The 21,562-nt window shown below is 35.2% G+C and overlaps 1 protein-coding gene across 6 annotated transcripts in view; it reads right to left on the reverse strand.

Moving 5' to 3' along the window:
- Positions 1-21,562, reverse strand: part of CBLB (Cbl proto-oncogene B) — a 139,608-nt gene that overhangs the window by 32,567 nt on the left and 85,479 nt on the right. For all 6 annotated transcript variants that reach the window (XM_027449519.3, XM_027449518.3, XM_038183052.2 and 3 more), the window contains 6 exons: positions 20,790-20,911; positions 18,673-18,810; positions 17,097-17,184; positions 14,591-14,722; positions 10,061-10,264; positions 1,249-1,434 (listed from right to left, as the gene is read on the reverse strand). In XM_027449519.3, coding sequence (XP_027305320.1) covers positions 1,249-1,434; positions 10,061-10,264; positions 14,591-14,722; positions 17,097-17,184; positions 18,673-18,810; positions 20,790-20,911 — 870 coding nt within the window. The remainder of the gene's footprint in view (positions 1-1,248; positions 1,435-10,060; positions 10,265-14,590; positions 14,723-17,096; positions 17,185-18,672; positions 18,811-20,789; positions 20,912-21,562) is intronic.

Below are 21,562 nucleotides of genomic sequence, written 5' to 3' on the forward strand. Positions count from 1 at the left end.
CTTGCACTCCCAAAATACTATATACTCACAACATTTAAATATGCAAATGAAAATTTTAATGGAAAAAAAACAACAGTAGTTTTGAAATAATTTCACTGAAAAACTTAGAGAAATATTAATAGTATTTCTAATTTTCTTTTTGTTTGTTTGCTTATTCAAAGCCACAAACTTTGTGCAAATAGTCTATTGTAAAATACATTTTAATAGATGTGCCAGACATCCAGCTTATTTTCTCAATGTGCTATAATTTCCCTTGTATAAGATAAAAAAGTGATTAAAGAAGTGTAATAAAGAAACTATTCTAACTTCTATTTTCTCTTCTAAATTATAAGCCATCAGAAATTTGAAAAGTTGATTTTCAAGCTTTAAGTAAAAACCTGAAAAAGCAAACATGGTACTTCAAACTGGATATATATTATGAGCACACAGATTTCAGCTCATGTTTTAAACTTGAATTTGAATTCACCATCTAAAATCAAAATTTTAGACATAATGTAATCTAATTCCCTTTTAATATACAGCAATTACAACAAATGATCAACTCATAACAGAAAGAAACATATAGCTGTTTTCCTTCATGCTTACCCCCTCAAAAAATCACTCTTTAGTATCATTAGTTTCAAAAAACACAGCATACAATTTATTAACGGTAGAATCATTAATATTTCCCCTAAAACATTATTCACAATATATGCCACAAAGTTTTGAAAGCAGGGTATCTGTACGTATTTTTCTTGTTGGGGTACTTTAGAAGTGAGTATAAATCATCACCAGATCATAACATGCAATTTTAATGACTTTTAAATCTACTTTCAGGAAATTTTTATTTCTATCTATTTTTACGAATCGGGTTTTATTACAGAACTGATCTATTATAGCAGTGTCAAACTGATGTCAATGTCAGAGCATAACCAAGAGCAACAAAACCATCAGATTAACAGGTCACATTTGACCAACACATGTAGCTGTAATAATCTGACTGTGTAAGTTATTATGCAAACAGACAGGTATTTCCAAAGTCAACCGAAGGAGATAAGAGTCTTTAGGTGACTTAATCAATGTGGATCTAATCTAAAGCTTTTCTAAGCTATGGGGAATTAAAAGTCTATTGGACAAATTCCTGCAAAAGAGTACATGCAGAAAATTTCCTAATAGTCAATATTCCAAAACGAACAAGCTCACCTTGAAAACAACTATACAGAATTTCTCAGTACTCATAAATACAGAATAATGGTCAATAAGACTTACTTTTGGTGACCCAGTTGGGCTGGCACATGGTGACCGTGCTACTCCCTTCTGAATGAGATCCAGACGAGGAGGTACAGGTGGAAGACTAAGATGTGGGATTTGCAGGGGGTCTGGAAGTGGTTTTCTTCTTTGTGCAAGAGGGGAAGATCCCGGAGAAGTCACTGGTGAATTCTGCCTCTCATTGCACTTCAAGACAGGAAAAAGGAAAATTAGAATTTATCTGATGATCAAATATACAACTTTCATTCCATGACTTGACATGTGATATTTGAAAAGTATTTACTAATAGTAATTTATCATAATGGACACCCTCACCTACTATTAGTTAATAGTAGCATAGGTACTCAGCTCTTGATAACCGAAACAAGTCTAAAAGTCATTCTACCTCAAAACCACATTAACTTGTGATTCCAATCATTGCCCCACAAAAAGAAACAATCACGAATATAAAGAGAGATATTGTGGCAATACTGTTACTCTTGATAACCTTTTCATTAATACAGAGTACTTCATTATCAAAATTCTATATGTGACTTTTTAAAGCTGGATGCCTATGATATTGTCTGCTAACTGTGAGGCATAGTCACATTGTACTTCTACAGAAAAAGGAATGCATGTTTTCTGAAAACTCAGGAAAAAAAAGCAAAATCATCAGCAAGCCAGTAGATGAAGCAGTTATTTCCTTCCTCATTTATTTGCTGACTTAGAAAAATCATTTTAGGACAATTCAGTTTACCATAACAAAATACTAAGCTAATGATATGCAGACTGAATATTTTCCTCAAGTGACAAATCATGATTTTTTTTTCTTGACTTTTTTTCAAATTCATATGCACAGTGGAAGCTGAGCAGTGTTCTTTTAAGACACGTTTTTAAACTATTTAAAAATAAGAAAGTATGCTATAAAACAATGAGAACCAAAGATTTCAACCCCTTAGTCTAGGCTCCACCCATTTTTGCAACCAGTTTTGTAACTGCTCATCTGGGTGAACTCTAACACACAGTTTATTTTTTTTTGCATAAATAAGTTAAAGGCACATCTGTGAACCCCCTGCAATTGTATCAGTGTATTGTAAGTAAAGCTGAATGTTTATGATGTTCTGTATTTTCTCTGACAGGGTAGCTGGAAGACATTCACAGCAGGCGTCAGACTCTGGTCATTTGTGCACTGAGGCATCCTGGTATTCTCACTATGTATCTGGCTTATAGAGGCTGCTGTCTTCTTACAGAAAGCACATAAAATTGCTCACAAAAATGCATCCATCTCTAAGCTAAATCACTTTGATAAAACTTTCCCCTTCTGATCATAAGCTTCTTATCACCAACACCATACAACCCATAGTGATGACAGGGATGGGACTAGGCAGTTCTTGAACGAGGTAAAAAAGTCATCATTATCTTTCTTTACATATACTGACTATTTTAAAGAATCTGACACCTTCATCAATTCTAAAGCAGATCCAGGAAAAGGATCTAGTACCCTAACTCCTTACTCAATGCTCTGTGTACTACATCTTAGTGTAATATGCTATTCTAAACAAAATTGGGATTACTGCCAGATTTCCATCAGAAATAGAAGCCACCATGGTATTACTGGATAACATGGTGCAAAAAAAAAAAAAGAGAGGGAGGAGTGGAGAGGCATTGAAAAGCTAGAAGGCTGAGGTTCAATGCCATTGCTAGAATGATTTTTCCGTGACACTACATCTTATCGTTTGGTCTAAAGGTATAAGGTCAGTGTTGCAACTAAATATTCAATTTCAAGAGACAGAGCAATTTAAAATTCACGCCCTTCATGGCTACCAGCGGCTTCCAAGCTTCTCTTCGGTGAAGAAGTAGTCACAATGTTCATATTAAACGCTTGAATACAGCACTTAATTTGTCTTCGTTTCCTTTAATTGGTGAATGTCCCTGACCTTGACTGGAAGGCCATGAGGGTAAACACATGACTGACAGCGAGGTGCTCAGCCTCACTGAACGCTGTGAAAAGGGAACTAGTTGAATAACTAAGCTAGATACATGTCTCACAAGCATGCCTGAGCAACCAGAATTACAAATTGACTATAAACTGAATGTCAATTCATTTTCCTTAACAGAAAGCATCCATCAGTTAAAGAGCAAAATAAACAGTGTCACTGAATAGCATTAGTTCTCAAAGTTCAGTTACACCTCCACCAAGCATTCCTAAAAGCCAAGAGCCATGTAATATATAATACATTCAATCCTTTGGCTTCAGCATCAGACAGAACATGAATTTATTTCCCAAATCATTTGAAATGGAACCAAATAAGCAGGTCTCACGTCTCCAAAAAGACACGATTATTTAACATAAAAGGAAGTGCTGTAGCGAGTCTCTGCATTTACGGTGTTGCATAACATATTGTGCCTCAGTCAGCTGGGAATTGCTGCAGAAGAACTAAAACAATCTTAAATGTAATAGGGGTTAGAAACAAGGAATAAGTAAACCGTAAATACTGAAAACAGAGTACCAGACTGGTAAAATTTGTTTGGAATTTCAGGCGTTCAAATTGCTGTGTGATCACATTAACTAACTTGACTTCCAATGAGAGCAACCTAACAAAGTCTCAGCTCTCACACTGCATATAGTCACGTGAACCCGCAGCTAAAAGAACAACATTTTACTGATAGCATTTTAAGAATATCCACCATTCTTTCTCTACTGCAACCTTCTCTTACACAGTTCTGCTCTAAAGAATCAATGGGGAAAATGATACACGCTTCCCTCAAAGAGCCAGCCCAGCCCGCCAGTCTCAAGTGTTTTTTTGCAATAACAACAATGCAGCCCCAGCAGGGACAGAAACATGTTTAAAATCTACTGGGGGCTGATGTTCTTCTGAGATTTATGGAAACAAGTCGCTGAATGACACGCTTAATATGTAATGGCAAATTAGAAGAACTAGAGCGATATGCAAATTCATTTAAAATTCAAAATCATTAAAAGTTGTCGTGTTGTTAACTCTGTTGAAACAGGAGATTCATCTATGTGATAAACTTTCTGTTCCGTATTTATTTGGTATTTAGTTACTTCTACCACCGTATTCCATGGATGGTAAATTACAATTGCCAAAATGAAAAAGGAAGTTTTTCAAAGCATTAACTGTGCGAAAGGCCTTCAATTTAAGCTTACATCAATTCCTTGTTTCAGAGGAGCAAAATAATCTTTAAGTCCTATGAACTACCACTGCCTACTGATGGAAGGTAACTAATGCCAGCCAACAAGTTAATAACTTATGAGTTACGTGAAGAAAAAAGAAAGAAAATAGCTGATAAAAAATAACAGCTACTCTGCCCTATAAGGAAGCTTAATCCATGTAACTGCTTGGGTGCTGAAGTAGGAGAGAATGTTTTGCTGGGAGAAACTAAAAATTATGTTTCCTTGTTTAGATCTATGCTTACTAACAATAAATCAAGCAAATAATATCCCCCAGCAACAAACAGATCTTTGTCAGTGTTCAGCATCAGATTTCCTTCGTATTCCCATTATAAAACAAAACAAAACATATTTTTATGTCCTCCACCCAATCTGCCTAGCTGCATCGTTGTTTGATGTTCATTGCCAGCTCAGCCAAGAAGACGGCTGTGTTTCATGTGGATGCTGGGACATCAATAGAGGTATATAATAACTACATCTTTTAGCACAGAATACAACCTCTCCCAACAACAAAACCAAACAAAAACAACAAAAACACTCCCTAAGCAGAAAATATTTAAATTAGTCCTTGTCACCTATTGGAGATTTCTGTGCATTTTCTGTTCAGTGGAAATAAAGGAACAACGAGAATAGCACAGTGAGAAAAAGATAAAACAAGCAAGCAATTAAGACAAAAACTAATACAAACGAACTGGCAGTGACAGAAGACAGACGTTCAGCATACAAAGGGGCTCTGCTGCAACACAGACCTGTGCAATAAAGATGTAATTAAGGAAAAGAACACAGACTCCTTTCTAAGGACATGGATTTCATCTGGTTGGCATGACTGCTGCCAAGGGACAAGCAGCTGTGACTTATTTCACTATGGGGCTGCAGAATGGTGCACAGTTGCATCATTGAATCAGATGAATCTATTACTGGGAAATACTGGTATCAGTTTGTCCCCAGTGGTTACGAATTTAAGCCTCTTCTGACATTGATTACAATTTCTAGCGAAGCTTTGTCTAATGGAATTAGTCAAGGCAGGATAATGAATCTAGAGTTTTAGTTTCAAACGTCTTTCTGCCAGAGAGACACATGCTCAAAGTATGTTCAGCATAAACCCTACCAAGTGCCTGACTCAGGAATATTATCCTGATTGCTAGTGTGCTCTAGTGTGCCGCTGGAACTAACTCACTAATTTACAGATTGCATAATGAGACATCTGAGAAGGTCCAATCAGTCGTATACCAAAAATGGACTTTTCATTTTCCACGTTGTCCCCTAAAGCTTCTTCATTTATAATCGGACGAGAATAACTCACATTTCTGTTACTTCTCATTAGGACATGTTGCGACCTACGTAGATTAGTATAATCAGGATTTGAACATTTGTATGAGGATATAAAGTTAGATCACTTAACACTGATAGCTGTAAACAAGTTTTAGATAGATAGCCTTGTTCTTTATTTGATCTCTCCTATTCTGACCCAACAAAATGCATGCAAAGCAGGGAGATGGAGTTAAAGCTGGGAGAAGTCAGCACCATATTGATTGCCCAAGGGAATAGGTAAGAAATATTTTAATGAAGGGAGACACGCTGCCCCTCAGCATTTATTCATCTTTCAAATACTACAAAGTAAGCAGATAAGAACTATCTTGTTGTGTGGTATGAGTTTACTAAGTTCCTATAAACCATTCAGGCTGGGTGTTATGAAAAGGTTCTTCACTAAGAGGGTGGTCAGGCATGGAGACTGGCTGCCCAGGGCAGTGGTCACGGCACCAAGCTTGCTTCAAGAAGCACTTGAACAAGCATCTCAGACACATGGTCTGATTTTAAGGGTGTTTGTTTGGGGGGGACCCAGGAGTTGGACTCAATGATCCTTGGGGGTCCCTTCCAACTTAGGATATTCCATGATTCCGTGAATTCATACGTATGTATGTATAGGTTAAGAGCATGCAGCTGAAGGAAAAGCCTGGATACTTATTTGAAGTCTTTAAAAAAAAAAAAAAAAAAAAAAGAGAAGTCAAAAAGTTATTTAATACGAGCCCTTTTTTTTTTTTTTTTCTCAGAACAATAATTACCACAAAATTTAACTTAAAAATATGGGAAATGGAGGGGCGTGGGGGTCAAAACAGTCTCTTCCCATATTTTGAGAACCAAGGTCTTTTGACATGATTTGTTAAGTCTGAACTTCTTACTCTGTAAGAAGCCTAGTAATTATAAACAGTGGTTTTCAGCTTTGACAACTTCTTATAATGATTTTTAAGTAATGGTCTGAATCAAAGTCCATTTTTGAGACACTCAGACAGCTAGGAAATTAATTTCAGGGAAGCTGGCAACTTCCCAGACAAGGTAACTTCAAGTAGTTTTAGAAGAAATTGCTCTTAGTGAATCTTAATTTACCTTAAGCTGTTGAAAACCTCAGTCTCCTATACTGCTAGGGCCTTCCTCTTTGTTTTCATGTAGTATCAGTATGTTATTTAGATCAAATAGTTATCACTTATAAATTCAAAATTATTATCTCTTAACAAGGACTTCTACACTACGCGCTATCCTTGTTTTCTTTCTTTCCAAAGAAGCATATAAAGTCAGTTCTTGTACAAGGTAAAGTGGCAAATAATTAATGCTTAATTTATCAGGACAATTGAATATTACAGAATATGGAATAATGAAAATAGTCTGACATTCAAATGTCCTCTTTAAAATTAGAAACATCATTTTTAAACATTTATCTGAACCTGTAACCTGTACATTTTTAATGTGTGTTTCCTGACATGTGAGGCTAACAAAGCTTTGTTAGGAAAAATGGTACAGAACCGAGAAAAAGAACACTTCAAGCAATAACTGCATTAGCTAATCTGATAGCATAGTGTTGGAAATTTCTCAGTGATGAGACAATTAGCGGAGGTTTTGGCACCACTCTTTGTCTTGTTTCATAACGAATTATCTGAAGACAATTTGGAAATTAAAAAAATAAGCTGCTTGATGAGGCAGATAAACAGACTAATTGCAGTGGATTTCCTTGAAGCCTCTGATACAGTTGATCTGCTACTATGTACACCTAGCAAGAATGAATTATTTTTCTTGAAGTAAATCCATTTACTCATTCCATTAAAGAATAGATATGTAGCTTTGTGATTATTTTTTTCCGTAAAGCAGTTTCAAGTCTGAGGTCCCCCATGGATTTAATTCAGGCACCCCTTTTTGTTTATGAGTATGCTTCAGAGATACAGTGATAAACTGCAGAGCTGGTAGTTTTGTGATAACTAACTTATATTCATAATTCATAGAGGTACAGCAGGTGATAAAGTTATAATTTTCTTTACACATTAATGACAATTCCAAAAAGTAGGATTTTATTTTTTTTTTTTTTTTTTAGCTTTTCTGTTTGTCAAAAGAGCTCACTTATAAAAACCCAGCCAGGCCCTTTAATCAGTGATGAACATGACTGTGTGCGCTTCTGTAAGGCAGGCTAAAATGAGCTTACTGCAACTACTCTTTGCATTGTGAATATATTTCCAAGTAAGTAAACGTCTCTAAGGCAGCAAAAATTAGAAGTAAAAGCTTAGAAACATGTTAACAATGCCTCTCCCTTTAGTCTTTCAAGACAATAAGGATTGACTTGCAAATTCCTGCAATACATCTTTTCATTTTCAAGCCATTTTCAGCAGTGAGCTCGTGTCCCTGGAACTCTCCTCATCTATCAGGTTTAACATGGCAACTTGTTATTAGCCGGATATGCTGCAACAAGGTTTTCTCTGCAATACCACGTGGTCTAGCAAGGTGATTTGAGACAAAATCATCCCATTTTATTTTCAAAGGTTAACAGTTTTATGTTGAGAAAGCATATGACAATAGTTGAATTAAAATAAGAATCGACCTATATGTTCACTGGGATTACAGAGTAACAACAGTATTAAGTTGGCTACAAGAACTAAATGATTATCTTTGTCCTCTCATCTCAATTGTTTCAACAAATCAAATGACTCTACAACGCAGTCATTATGCAGTACCATGTTCATATTTACAGCATTAACAAGAAACAAAAGAAAAATTCAAAAAGGGTAAAATCCGACAAAATGTCACAGAGGAAAAAAAGAATTTCTTCTATCAGGCTCTGAAGAAACACTGTTTGACAAGAACAACAAATGATGATTAAAAGAAATAGACAAGGCTGAAGAAGGCATTACTTACAAAAATTGTATATCAATGATGACATTCCACATTTGGTGGTGAGGTTGAAAGCATAACTATGCTTTGGTAACAAGTTTAAGAAGACAAGAGCAGCTGAAAATCACCAGATGACTGTATGATTCAAGATTTTCAAGTAAGGACTTAAAAAAGCTAACGGAGTGGAAAACCATGTTCCTAAACTTCAGGGATAATTACTGGGTTTCTTCCACTGAACAACAAAACTGATGACAAAAATAGCAAGAACCTAAGTAGTCAAGCAGTTGGTAGATACTGAAAACAAGACTTCTTATATTGAAGCCTACTGTTCTTTCTTTTGATAAAAGCATAATGCATTTTTGCCTTATCGTGGAAGTGATAGTGTTATAAAAGTCCATCAATTCAAGGCTATCTCACAAAGGTCTGGCTGCAGACTGCAATTTAAGTCCAGGCAGGAGGATAAACTGTTCCAAGAGTAGGCCATGTTGTATTAAATACACAACACAAGAATGATTCATATGACTTGAGAGGTTAGCAAGGATATCAGACTTATGTATATTAACTGACAGATACTCTCAGATATGAGGGCAAACCACTTTTTTAATAACAAACACAATGATAAGGAAATTGAAGAGTCAGGTGTTACAGAATTAATTTCAAGTCAATTATTCAATCTAGATGACCTTAGTAAAAAGTAAAATATTGAAAATGCACTGTAAAATTCAGTGTTGCATGGCCCATGATGGCATTATTGAAACCTAAAATGTAGTGGTGAACTCTGAAAACAAAGTACAATTTTTTTGATGAAAGTGCTTGTTTATCAGTGATTAAATCTGCAGCCAAATATCTAAAGATCCTGGAACAGAATATAGAGCACTTTGAGAACAAAACCATTCCAAAACACAATATTACTATGAATAATTTCAAATACATTTTTACCTCTAAAAGTACTGAATACTAAGATGGATTTTATGTTACAGGCAAAAATATAGACAACTTACATGAGATGTGATAAAACGGCCTTTGTGTGCAATATGATTTGGGTTCCAAGTCACCTTTACAAAGCACTAATATTTATTACTAATCAAGAAATTCATGCTTTATCCTAAAACATTTGATGCATGTGTATACAAGTACAAAAGTGCAAAAAAGTGATAATAGATTTGTATACAGAAAAATTTGTGTTATTTGAGGGACTTGTCTGTAAAGCATATTTTGGTTAAGAGTAATTTATTGCAATCTCATGCTTCTGTCATTATAAACAGAGGTAACTCTGCTCACATCAGGTGAGAATCTGGATTTTTTTCTCATATTCAGCATCAGTTTTCTTGTTGCAATACCAAAGCATTTTGTTTTTTCAGCCTGAGAACTTTTCAGTGAGTTGCTGAAACCTTCAGCATGAAATGCAGCCTATCATTGTTTACAGTCATCCACAGCTTCATTTACAAACATACAGCTTTAACTGTTGTACAATATTTGAAATTTTACCTTTCGGACTGAAGCCAAGCGATTCATCATTAAAGACTCTTCCCTATCATCATCGTCATCCAAGTCCAGCATGGGCATACTAAAGCTATCAATAATACTGCAACACCTGGAGTTTTCATCCCTTGGATCAAAGGGATCCACAATGATTGGTTCAGTTCCTTTGATTTCACAGCGGCAAAAAGGACAGCCTTGGCCATCAGATTCCTAGAGCAAGACAAAAAACCAACAACATATATTAATAAAAATAAAAACACAAGTACTTTTAAAAGTATATAAAATATAAGGTCACTATCTCTATCTTTCTATATAAAAACGCCCTTTCCAGTGTCTGTAAGAGCTTGTAAAGAAACACTGGAGTAAACAGGAAACAGTTCCATAGATATTTCACTATAGTGAACAGTAAAATGACTGTATTTTTAAAACAGTCTGTCTTCCACATGTTAAGCTCCATTTAAAAATAACTAATAAAAAAGTAACTGCTATCTCTTAAAAAGCTTCAAAAATTGTAACTGTCTCAGTATTATAGATTAGGAAGTAACACCTTGCCTCTTAGGATCATAATTTTCACATTTCTTCAGAGGAAAGAAGGTGCGGTGTGTAGACAAGAACAATGCATTCTATTATATATCTTCTATATTAAATATGAAATATTTGTTTTTCATTTTAAGTTAGAAAATGGAAAAGAGCTTTAGATCATGCAGTTCATATTCTCTGAAGAAACTACATATAGTCCATCATGGCTGCAACATTTCCACCATTGGGCAATATATATTCACAACATCTAAAGCTAAAAGCATTTTTGACACGTATAAGTAACAAAACAGGACTTACTTACATTTTCAATAAATTATGTGAAACAAGGAACTATAGTCACATAGTTTTTAAGAGAAGTCTAGGCATGTCACTAAGGGACATGTTTTCATGATTGGATATAGTAGGTCAGATTGATGGTTGGACTTGATGATCTTGGAGGTCTTTTCCAATGTAAATGATTCATTCTATAATTCTATGTTATCATAAACAAGAATTATTTAAATTTTAATTTCTAAATGGCATAATGTGTGGAATGATTTTTAAGCAGCCATGTTTCTATTTCTTTTGTTCATTTCAGGAATAATTTTGTTTTCATCAGAAGTAATTAAAAGACCTTTAAATTACATTTCAGAGTGCTAATGATTGAGACAACAAAAAAGATCAGAGAGAAGTCATACAAGCACCTATAAATGTTTTTTTTTTTTTCCATCTAAAGGCACAACGTTGATTTTAACTATAAAACACATACAAAAAAAAAAAAATGAAACAACACATCCAAAAAGACCCTGAGGCTCTGAGAGATCAAAATAATTCAATCTGAATTCAGAAGTCATGTTGCATCATATTTGGAATCAGGTAGTCAGGTGGCTAAGATACTGGGGGCAGGAACTAGATGGTCTTTAAGGTCCCTACTGAGCTAAACCATGCTATAATTCTATAATGAGCACAAAAATTAAGCTACCTACCAAATGTCTAAAGCAAATTGTCCTGAAATGTCATCAAGCGAGCAAAGCTTTTTGATTTCTCAAAGGGCAGCTTTAATTTTTTTCTACCATTATTTTCTTCTTGATGCTTGACAAGAACACTTGACAGCTCTTACTAAACTGACAGGTGTTTCTCTAGTTTTGTGGAAGAACTGTATCCCAAGGCCAGATAAGTATAAATGATGTCTCATGACAAGAGTCATGTCTATTTACAGGGTTAGTACTGGATTTGTTTTGTATGTAAAGATCTAAGTAATCTACTTTTAGCAGTCTTGCATCCTAATTACAAAAAGCCAGTCAGCATCACTTACAATTACCTCAAAGCGTTTATCCAAGTTTTATGGACCTACTGAAGTAATCGCTTCCAAGTGAACGGAAGTCTTCCCTTACTCATACAAATTTTTACAGGCTCATTTTCTAAAGCAGCCTTATAGATAAGGCACAGAGCTTTCCATTTGCAAGGCTGTCTTATATCTGTGTGTTCAAATAGTTCTGTACTAGCAGTTTCCCTCCTTTTTCTTCAAAAGCATCACTAAAACATACAGAATATCCAATAACAGCATCAGATTCACATTCAATAGTATGAATACAACGGAGAAATTAAAACTGAGAGCTAAGATCTCTGTGTGAATACATACATCTTTGTCCACACCCCCAGAAAGATTATACAGATTATTTAGAACACTGAGAAACTGGTTATTGTGAACAATACATTGCAGCATATATGCCCACGTGTTTTTAGAATCAAGTCCAAATCTGTAGTTTTTAGAAAACATATTTTTTTGTAAGAAAATGAATTTTAATCTTGTTGCATAATACAAAAGGAAGATTGTTAAACCAACTCGTTTGAGAAACTGATTTCCATAAAGATGAACAACTGAATCATCCTTGGTATTCTATGCAGATTTGTTGCTGCTTACCAATTTATTAAATAACACACTTTTTCTGCTTAGTGAAAACATCTGTATTGGACCTCTGAGGCATGTCTAATGAGTCATTATGCTGGCAATTAAACACTAGCCCAGAAGCTTGCAACAGCTGACGCTGTTACAGTGCAATATTTCTTCATTGTCTCACTAATTATATGAAAGTTAAATTTGTAATGAAATCTTAAATGTACCTGGCCAATTACAGTTGGTTGCAATGTTCTGATGAAGCTTGATGTTTTCAAAAATGTCAGTTCTCTAAGCTTAAAATGTTTTATTGTCTTCTTCCTGAATCCCTAGCCACTGGCCAAAGTACCAAGGACATTAGATTCTTGAGTCTCCAGAATTGGAGTACATCACTGACTCAACACTAGAACATGCTGCTATCATGATATGAGACACCCAGCAAACAAAAGTACAAGGATTTTCAATTCTTTTCTACCAAGAAAGGAAGCAAACAAACAAACAACAACAAACTGCTACAGATCTCAGAATTTCAGATTATTATTATTAACTCAAAGATTAACGTAGTCAGGCCTTTGGGTTTGTCATTCAGTTTGAAATTGGTAAGAACAGGAAAAAGGTATTCCTGAAAGAAAAAATATTGCTCCAACTCATCAGTTGCTCACCAATGAGGCAAATATTCTTCTCTAGGTTTTTCTAAAACAGAATTTTATCAGAATTTCTCATCTTTGGGAAAGTTGAAGGGTTTTCGTTTGGAGCATCAAACCTAAATTTCAGAAAGAAGAAATTGGAAATTGGGAATCCTTTTCAGCCAGCTTTATTACTAAAACCCAAAAGATACTTCTGATTCATTGTGTTGGATTGCTTAATTAGAAATCTGAAGAAAAAAAAAAAAAGTTTAAATCTATAGTACTTTGGGCCATGTCCCAAACATGAGAATGAAAATTATTAATTGAGAGGAACTGATTTAAAACCAGGTCAAAAACAGACCATAACAATGGCTTTTGTTTACTCTTAGAATCACAAAATCATAAAGGTTGGAAAAGACCTCCAAGACTATCTAGTCCAACCATCCCCCTACCACCAATATCACCCACTAAACGATGTCATGTCCCTAAGCACCTCATCCAACCTTTCCTTAAACATCCCCAGGGATGGTGACTCCACCACCTCCCCAGGCAACCTGTTAAACCTCTTCTCACTAGACTTGTATCCAAAGAGCTGTGTCTAACCATGACAGAACGCTGCCCACGAATGGGATTACACATACTTCTCCCCATGAACTAGAGACACAAAAGAAGAAGGGTACATGGAATGGAGGTTATAACAGACTGAGTTTGAGAAGCAACTACTAGGTAAAGTCTGAAGCTACAAAGATGAATGACCTCTGATTTTGTTCTTAATTTCCAAGTCAAATGTTTAACTGCACTGAACTAAAGGTACAAGTCCTCCCTTTTCCCACAGACTGGTATGTTCATGAACAAGACGGACAAGACACCAGAACTTGTGTTACCAGGAAGCCTCTGTGTTTTCTGGGATATTCTGTGAATGACACTGAGATCACAGTTTCTCTTCACTCCATCTCTTATCCCAACAACCATCTAAATCTAGGTGGTTTAGCAATTTACATGTTATCAAAATGAAACATGGGAACTACAAGCTTGTTTTTCACAGGCCACTGCATGATTTGTACAACAGATTAATTCCTTCTCCCACAGAAGGCATTCTGTCTACTCCTAAAACCCTGTCTGGTTGGTTATCCATTCTCAGCTGCTACTTGTCCACTTATTCCATTTGAACACATCCTGAAGCCTGTGTGGCTGAATTGGCACAAGGAGTCCAGCTTTCGCTGTCTGAATAGACACTGTGCTTTGGAAATAGTTCCTAATTAACAGGAGTCAGCAAATGTCTTGGCAAACCTACAAGTCTAGATTTTAATGACCCCTGAAACCTGTTTTTCATGGATTTTAGTCCACAAAATTGTAAGTGTGTAATTTTAAATAGATAAGCACTTGAACCCTCTTATTGAGTACCTAGAAAGGTAAAACAGAGTACCCCCATTGTAAACAGGGATGTAACAGATAAATCCACCCTCTTCTCTACTAACTGAACTATGAGTGTACCTGCCATGCTGTAAGACAAGAAGTGCACATGAGGTGCCCACAAGGCTCAATCTTCACATCCTTGTCATTCTCTGCGCAGATTTTACATAGCTGAAAAGTGGAACCCATTTCACAGTACAATTCATACTGCTCCTGTAACAAAACAAAGACTAGTTATTTCTTTACTGTAATTTGTTCATAGAAAATATACTTAAACACCACAAGTAACAAAAATTTATCAGAATCCCGTTTTTCATTCCACTGTATTTATTAGTCAAGGAATTTATTGATATTGATCTACTTAAAAGCCACACCAAGGTTATCCAAGCAGCTCACTCTTTCACTTCTTCAAACCTAAGATATGGTAATATATCAAATTATATAGTATATTATATAAATAAATACAAATTAAAATAAACATATAAATATTTAAAAAATAACATAAACATTTATGGTAAAGAAGAATAAAATAAATAATGAATCTGTGCCTACTAGGTTTTCTACAGAGTTATCACATATAAGTACTATATTAATGCAAGGCATACATCCTATTTTTCCTTAGCTGCAGTAAGGGAAAGATAATGAAAACATGGTAAGGGAGAAATTAAGTGCTGAAGGGGAACAGAGTGGAAATTTCCTTTTCTAAGTATGAGTTTAGGACTAATAAAATGTATCAGAGAACTTAGAAACAAGGGATTTCTACCTACAGCTTGGATATAGTACGGCCCACTGAAATAAATAACCCTTGCATGAAGTATGGTACAAATATCCCCTCAAGGTGACATGGCAACTGTCATGCACAGATCATTCAGCACTTTGTATCCTTGCAGGACTGACTGTATGATACAAGAACTCCTTCAGGTGGAATAAATAATAGATAAAACTCAAGTCTAGAACAGCTTTCTAGATTTTGGAAGTATATTATTGGGGAACTGGAAATCAAACATTTCTATGAAGCTTTTTTAGTCTTGGAAAAACAAATTTTGAAAGGTTGAAGTAAGAAAAATCCAGATAACTGGAAAATAAGCAGCTATTGCCCAGTAAAGGGAGCGGAGAAGAGACTAGGCAAAAGAGAAATGCAATAGTCTGTATTTGTAGCTATAGTCTGTATGCACTAAAGATGCTTATGGCGGAGCTCTTGCAAAGAATCCATCTGCAGCAATCTGGCCCTGGAGCCAGTTTTATAGAATCTTTTAATAGTTTAAGCAGCTCTTAGTGGCAGTGTTAATCTACTGCAGTTAAGATATTGTTTAGGGCAACATTCACGTATTTCAGACTCTCTGCATTAACTAATGATTTCTTCATAGCTACAAGTTCAGAATCAACTGGATTCATTTAGTGTATTCAAAATACAAGATGACTTGCTTGGGGAGAACAAGGTTTTATCACTGAGAATGTCTAAGCTACTTTTCCTTTCTTTGAGAAAAAAAAATAAGGATACAAGGCTATAAAAACCTTTTTTGTGCAACACGTCTGATATCTCTGTACTACTCTTTCCTTACTATTCTAATTCTGCATAGCAAAGAGGGAAGTCAGACCGGTAGACATGCACATGTTTTCTTTCAGCAATTGTTTTAGGAATTCTCTTAATTAAGAGATACATTTTCCTAATGGTATTCCTTGAAATACCATAGATGGCAACAAATACTCCTTTTCTAAAATATTTTTGGAGGTGTGATGCATAATTACAGCAGATTCAGTAGGTCACCCACTCAGCTCTGAAGAAATGGAAAACCATCTGAAAGAGTTGTATGTAGTCTGATGGCTCTCCTTGAACATAACCTCAAATCTTCTGGACATTTTTGTCAGGAGAAATGCTCTGCACTGTATACCTGTACCTACTAGTATTAATTTCAGCACCATCTTTAATTAAGCCTACATCTTGTGGTAACTATTTCTTATTCTTTGAATATCACACATCTGCACATTAGTATATTACATCGTCACTCAACAAGACTACAAAAACATCTAGATATTCTAATGTCTGGAAAGTGAGTCCCTTCAGGTACTTACTTATTCCTGTTACTTTTCCCTGATCTCTCTTTTAAATTGCATGATGGACAAAGAGAAAACAAGACAGACCATGGAACTGGTATTTTTGTGACAAATGAACGATACTTTTCCTCTGGGATCTGTCAGCATAATGTATTATTCCTACTCAGGCTTAAAAACTATCATCTGATCTTGATTTCATTTCTGTATTCTCATCTAATATTAGCAGGAGACTCTAAGCTACATAAACCTATAACATAAATAATGGAAAAAAAAATTAATAACCATTAATATATTTCTCAGGCAGATGAGCCTTAGAATAAGCAAAACTTTCCAGGGCATACTGTTGGCATCACCATTAGCTCTAGAGTTTAAACAATTATTAACCTGTTCTTCAACTAAGCTCTTCTATCAACAACACATTTTCATTCTCATTAATTCATTTTCACATTTTAATAAAAGCTTATTATCACTACTAGATGAGATGGTAAGAGAAGCAAAGATCACAAAGTAACTGATAAAACGCGCAACGTACCTGTGTGACCTTGATGTGATCATGTGGTGTGGGTTCACATAAACCTGTCAGATCAGGATTATAACTTCGTCCATCTGGGAACAGATAGCTGCATCACAAAAACATTAGTTTAAATATGCACATGTATTTAGCTTTATTAGCTAAATAATACCTATGACTTTTTAAAGGGACAGAATAAGTTACAGTAGACATTAAATAAAATTATCTTTCCTTAGCCATCTTTGCCACCTTTTGGGAGCAACTGAAATGCTACATGCATATATTGTTACATGCTAAAGTCCATTCATAAAACCACTGGAAAGAAGTTGACATCACATGTACAACTACCAGCAGAATGCATCTGAGCTTTATTAGATAACCTTTTTTGGGTAGCTTGATAGAACAGTATTTTAGATCTTCAATTTTACAGTGACCTTATACTTGCATATGTTCCTAGTGATCTCACCACTAGCAGCACAGTGGAGCTCAGTGACTCTATGGACTATTTCAACAAATGGAGCAGAATAGATGTGGTTTGTGAACATCTGTATATTACGACAAGAATCTATACTGAGAATCTGAGGTACAGACTGGACTTTAAGCAAGAACAGATTATTTTAATCTTGTGGGAAATTAATAATAGGTTAATGATATTATGGAGTTCTATATTGAAATTTATGTTATCTCTAACTTGGAAACAGTTTCCTGAAAGTCATGTTGTAAAGTAGCACCATGAGAAAGTTATATTTAAATGGGGTCTAAAAACTTCACCTAGCAGTAGTATTTTCTGCTTCGGCTTTTGTTCATCCAGTTTTGGTAAAGAAAATTGGGTAGTAGTAATACTACTATAGTAAGTGCGTGTTATTTTACAGGGCAATATCTACAGCACCTTGATATCTTTCAAAATATGAACTTATACCTGAAATAAAATTACTGGACAAAGGTGGACGGAGAAAATTTCGAAGTTTGCAAAAGAATTCTCAATCTTTTTTTGAGGACTGATTATTTCCTTTTTTTTTTGTTTGTTTGTTTGTTTGTTTTTTCCCCATTATAATCATGTGGATGTATCAAAACATGTAACAGTGAAAAAAGATTCTGACACCGAGTATTTTTGTTACATGAGCTAACTGAGTAAAAAATACACTTCTTCTCCCTATAAACTTAGATTCTCTTATAATTACAAATCTTTTCAGTAAACTATTAAAACCTGAAAACTTTCTGGCTGCACATTATATAAAAAAGCAATTACATAGCTTTTAAATCATTGTCCAGAGCTAGACATATGAGTAACTGTCAGTAGTAATTGCTCAATAAGCTTAAGTGCATTTGTGACTCTTACTGGGAAACAATCAATGTGACAGCTGCCCAATTTTATTTTCTCCTGGAATTTATCTGATATGTCTTTGGTTAACTTTGGTTAATGGAATTACCTGGAAACAAGAATAAAAAGGGTGGTCCTTAATATCCAAAGGAATGCCAAATACCATGAATACATTTTTTCTCTTTTAAAGATCTTTAATAATTACTCATCTGCAGCATCAGAAGAACAAGGAACCACGATTTAATACCCATGGTGACTATAAGAATTCGTACTTACAATCCTTCCCGGCTGCCATCAATCAAAGCTTGAAACAGAGGCTTATTGTGAGGTATGGTCTGCAATATGTTCCCATCGCCAGTCACATATCCAATGGCCCACTGCCCCAGGCGAGTGCAACTCAGTCTGAAAATATAGCTTGATAAAAACAGGATTAATAGAAAGTCAGTTCTAATCAGAGTTCAGCAAAATAAGCATAGAACCTTAAATAAACCAGCATCTTTTACACTGTCAGTTTCTTATAAGCAGAAATAGGCTAACAGTAGCTCCCTACACCCAACTTTTCATCTGCTTGCTTTTTAGTTCTCAAAGTGAAAGATTCACCATGAATAGTCCTACTACATACATTTAGACATGCTCATAAACATTTTCAAGGACACTGTATTATATTAACTCTCCATAGCTACAACATACACCCTTTGTGAACACAGAGGCCAACAATCTGAATGAATGGAAGGTTTGTTGAGGAAATAGAGAACACCTTTAAAAGAAGCAGAAATGTGAATGAAACTATTCTACTACCAGTGTTAATTTTGTAAGTAGCTGAGCTTGTCAACAGGATGGAGGAAATACCACTTTCACTTCAGAAAATGCTAGATAATACCAACCCAATTAGACTTGCATTTAAATACCTCTGTGTTTTACAGGTGGTATCTGGGAGTATCATAATGCGTATGGTATCATAATGCAGACAGAGAGCACAGTAGGAAGAAAAGGAAGATCATCAACAAGAACGTTGGGTATAATTATTTCCTTCTTACTAAAAAGCCTAGTTGCTTTAATGTCAGACACCATGTCAAATGCAAAAATATCATTCAGAAAAGCATCCCACAGTGAAATGCCACAAACTTTGCCACAAAGCAGTTTTCCTTAATTATATGTCAATATTTTATTTCCTTCCAAACAAATTTAAATGAGAAATCAGCCTCCATGAAGTTTGGCATAGCTCTTGCAAATTTCAGCAGGGCCAGCATTACATTGAAGAAGTAATTAGTTCCTATTTGAACAGAATTTCTAATTTCCAGGATATTTTAGACTGATCAAAGAAGTAGTTTCAGGTAATGCCTCCCACTTTATCTCCACTTCAAACTCAGCGTTTCACCTAAGCAACTCAGAAAGTCATCTTCTGATATCTAAACAGAAAGTTATATTAAAACTATATTTACAAGGAACATTAAGACAACTTTTATTATAAAAGAAGTAAAAGAGAAATTATCCACAGAATCAGAATTAATAATAGAGAAAATACTAACACAGTGACCACTTGAAAAACCAACCTAGCAATCTAAATTCCATAACATTGCTTATGAGTGCCAAGCTAAAATCATTATCAGACTGGAACCAGGAGATTCTTACACATGCACTTGGAATAGACAGGTGACTTAACACATCATTTATTTGCTAAAAAAAAAATAGTCAGAAGAAACCAAGTACAAAATGTATATATAGTTGTTTCAAGGTATTGCTACACTTCTCTAACAAGTTTCAAAATGACAAACTCTAATTATATATACATGTGGTCCTGAAACCAATTTAGAGACCTAGACATTAGGAACCAAAGCTTGAGAACTGAAAGGTAAACCTAGACTACAATCAATTTTGCCTTACTAGTGAGTAACAGTTCAACACGTCTTAAAAAGTTGTATTTTCAAACCTGATTTCCAAAAATGCTTTGCTTGTCACACATAATTCAGAAGAAATGAAAAGCAATGAAAACTTTTTTCCTGTTTTCTTGTACTTGTTTATATTTACATGTGCTAATAAATATTGCTTTATTTCATAGAGTTGTAGAGGCATTACGATGTAAAAAATACATCATGGTTACTAAACTCTCAAGTCTTAAAATCTATAAATCAACCATTTTCTGAAACTGGCCATTCTGTCCATTAGTATTAAACTATTAAAAAAAAAAAAAAAAAAGATATAAATACCATCCCAAATACAAAAATAAAACAACCTACTACTACTCTGATTCACCACCTAATCAAAAAGTTAAAGTATTCCTTCAATATCACAATGTAAGAATCACACATTATAGAAATATTGATCTAGAATAACTATGTAGCTCTAGAGACAACAAGATTCCTTGGAAAGCAGTAATCAGCCATTCCTCTCACCTCCCAGGCTTAGTGCTGTATTTCTGCAACCTCGCTTTCACTTCATCATATGTCAGGAATGCCATATATCCAGGATGCGTCACAGCTAAAAAGTTCCAATTCCTTAAGATTGAACCCCACGGCTAAAAAGAGAAGAAAAACAATTAGACACAGCCAGTTAGCTACATATTTCTAATAAAACTCAAGCCTATTCATTAAAAAGACCCAAAATGTATTAGGTTCTGCTAAAAAATATACACTTTTGGTTAAGGTCTAACAGTACAGAAGATTGTTCCACATATTCAGCTTTGTTGCAAGGATTCCTTCAAAAAAAAAAAATAAAAATTTTCAAGAATCATAGCATCAGCTAGAGTGAAAAAGATCTTCAAGATGAAACCCAACCATCAACAGAGGGACAATCACTAGTCCTTCTGACCACATATTTCTGATACAGGCCAGGATGGCTCTGGTCTTCTTGGCCACCTGGGCACACTGCCAGCTGCCAACCAGCACCCCCAGATCCTTTTCTGCCAGGCAACTTTCCAGTCACTCTTCTGTAGGCTTGTATTGCTGCATAGGGTTGTTGTGACCCAATTGCAGCACCCGGCCCTTGGCCCTGTGTTGAATGTCATGGGATTGGACTTGGCCCACCAATCCAGTCTACCCCTGCACAAGTCCTTCCTACCCTCAAGCAGATCGACAGCCCTGCCTAACTTGGTGTCATCTGTGACCTTTTGAGGGTGCACTCACTCCCCTCATCAAGACTGCTGCTAAAAATGTTAAACAGAACTGGC

This window comes from Anas platyrhynchos, chromosome 1 (genome assembly GCF_047663525.1).
Source record: "Anas platyrhynchos isolate ZD024472 breed Pekin duck chromosome 1, IASCAAS_PekinDuck_T2T, whole genome shotgun sequence".
Classification (NCBI taxonomy): domain Eukaryota; kingdom Metazoa; phylum Chordata; class Aves; order Anseriformes; family Anatidae; genus Anas; species Anas platyrhynchos.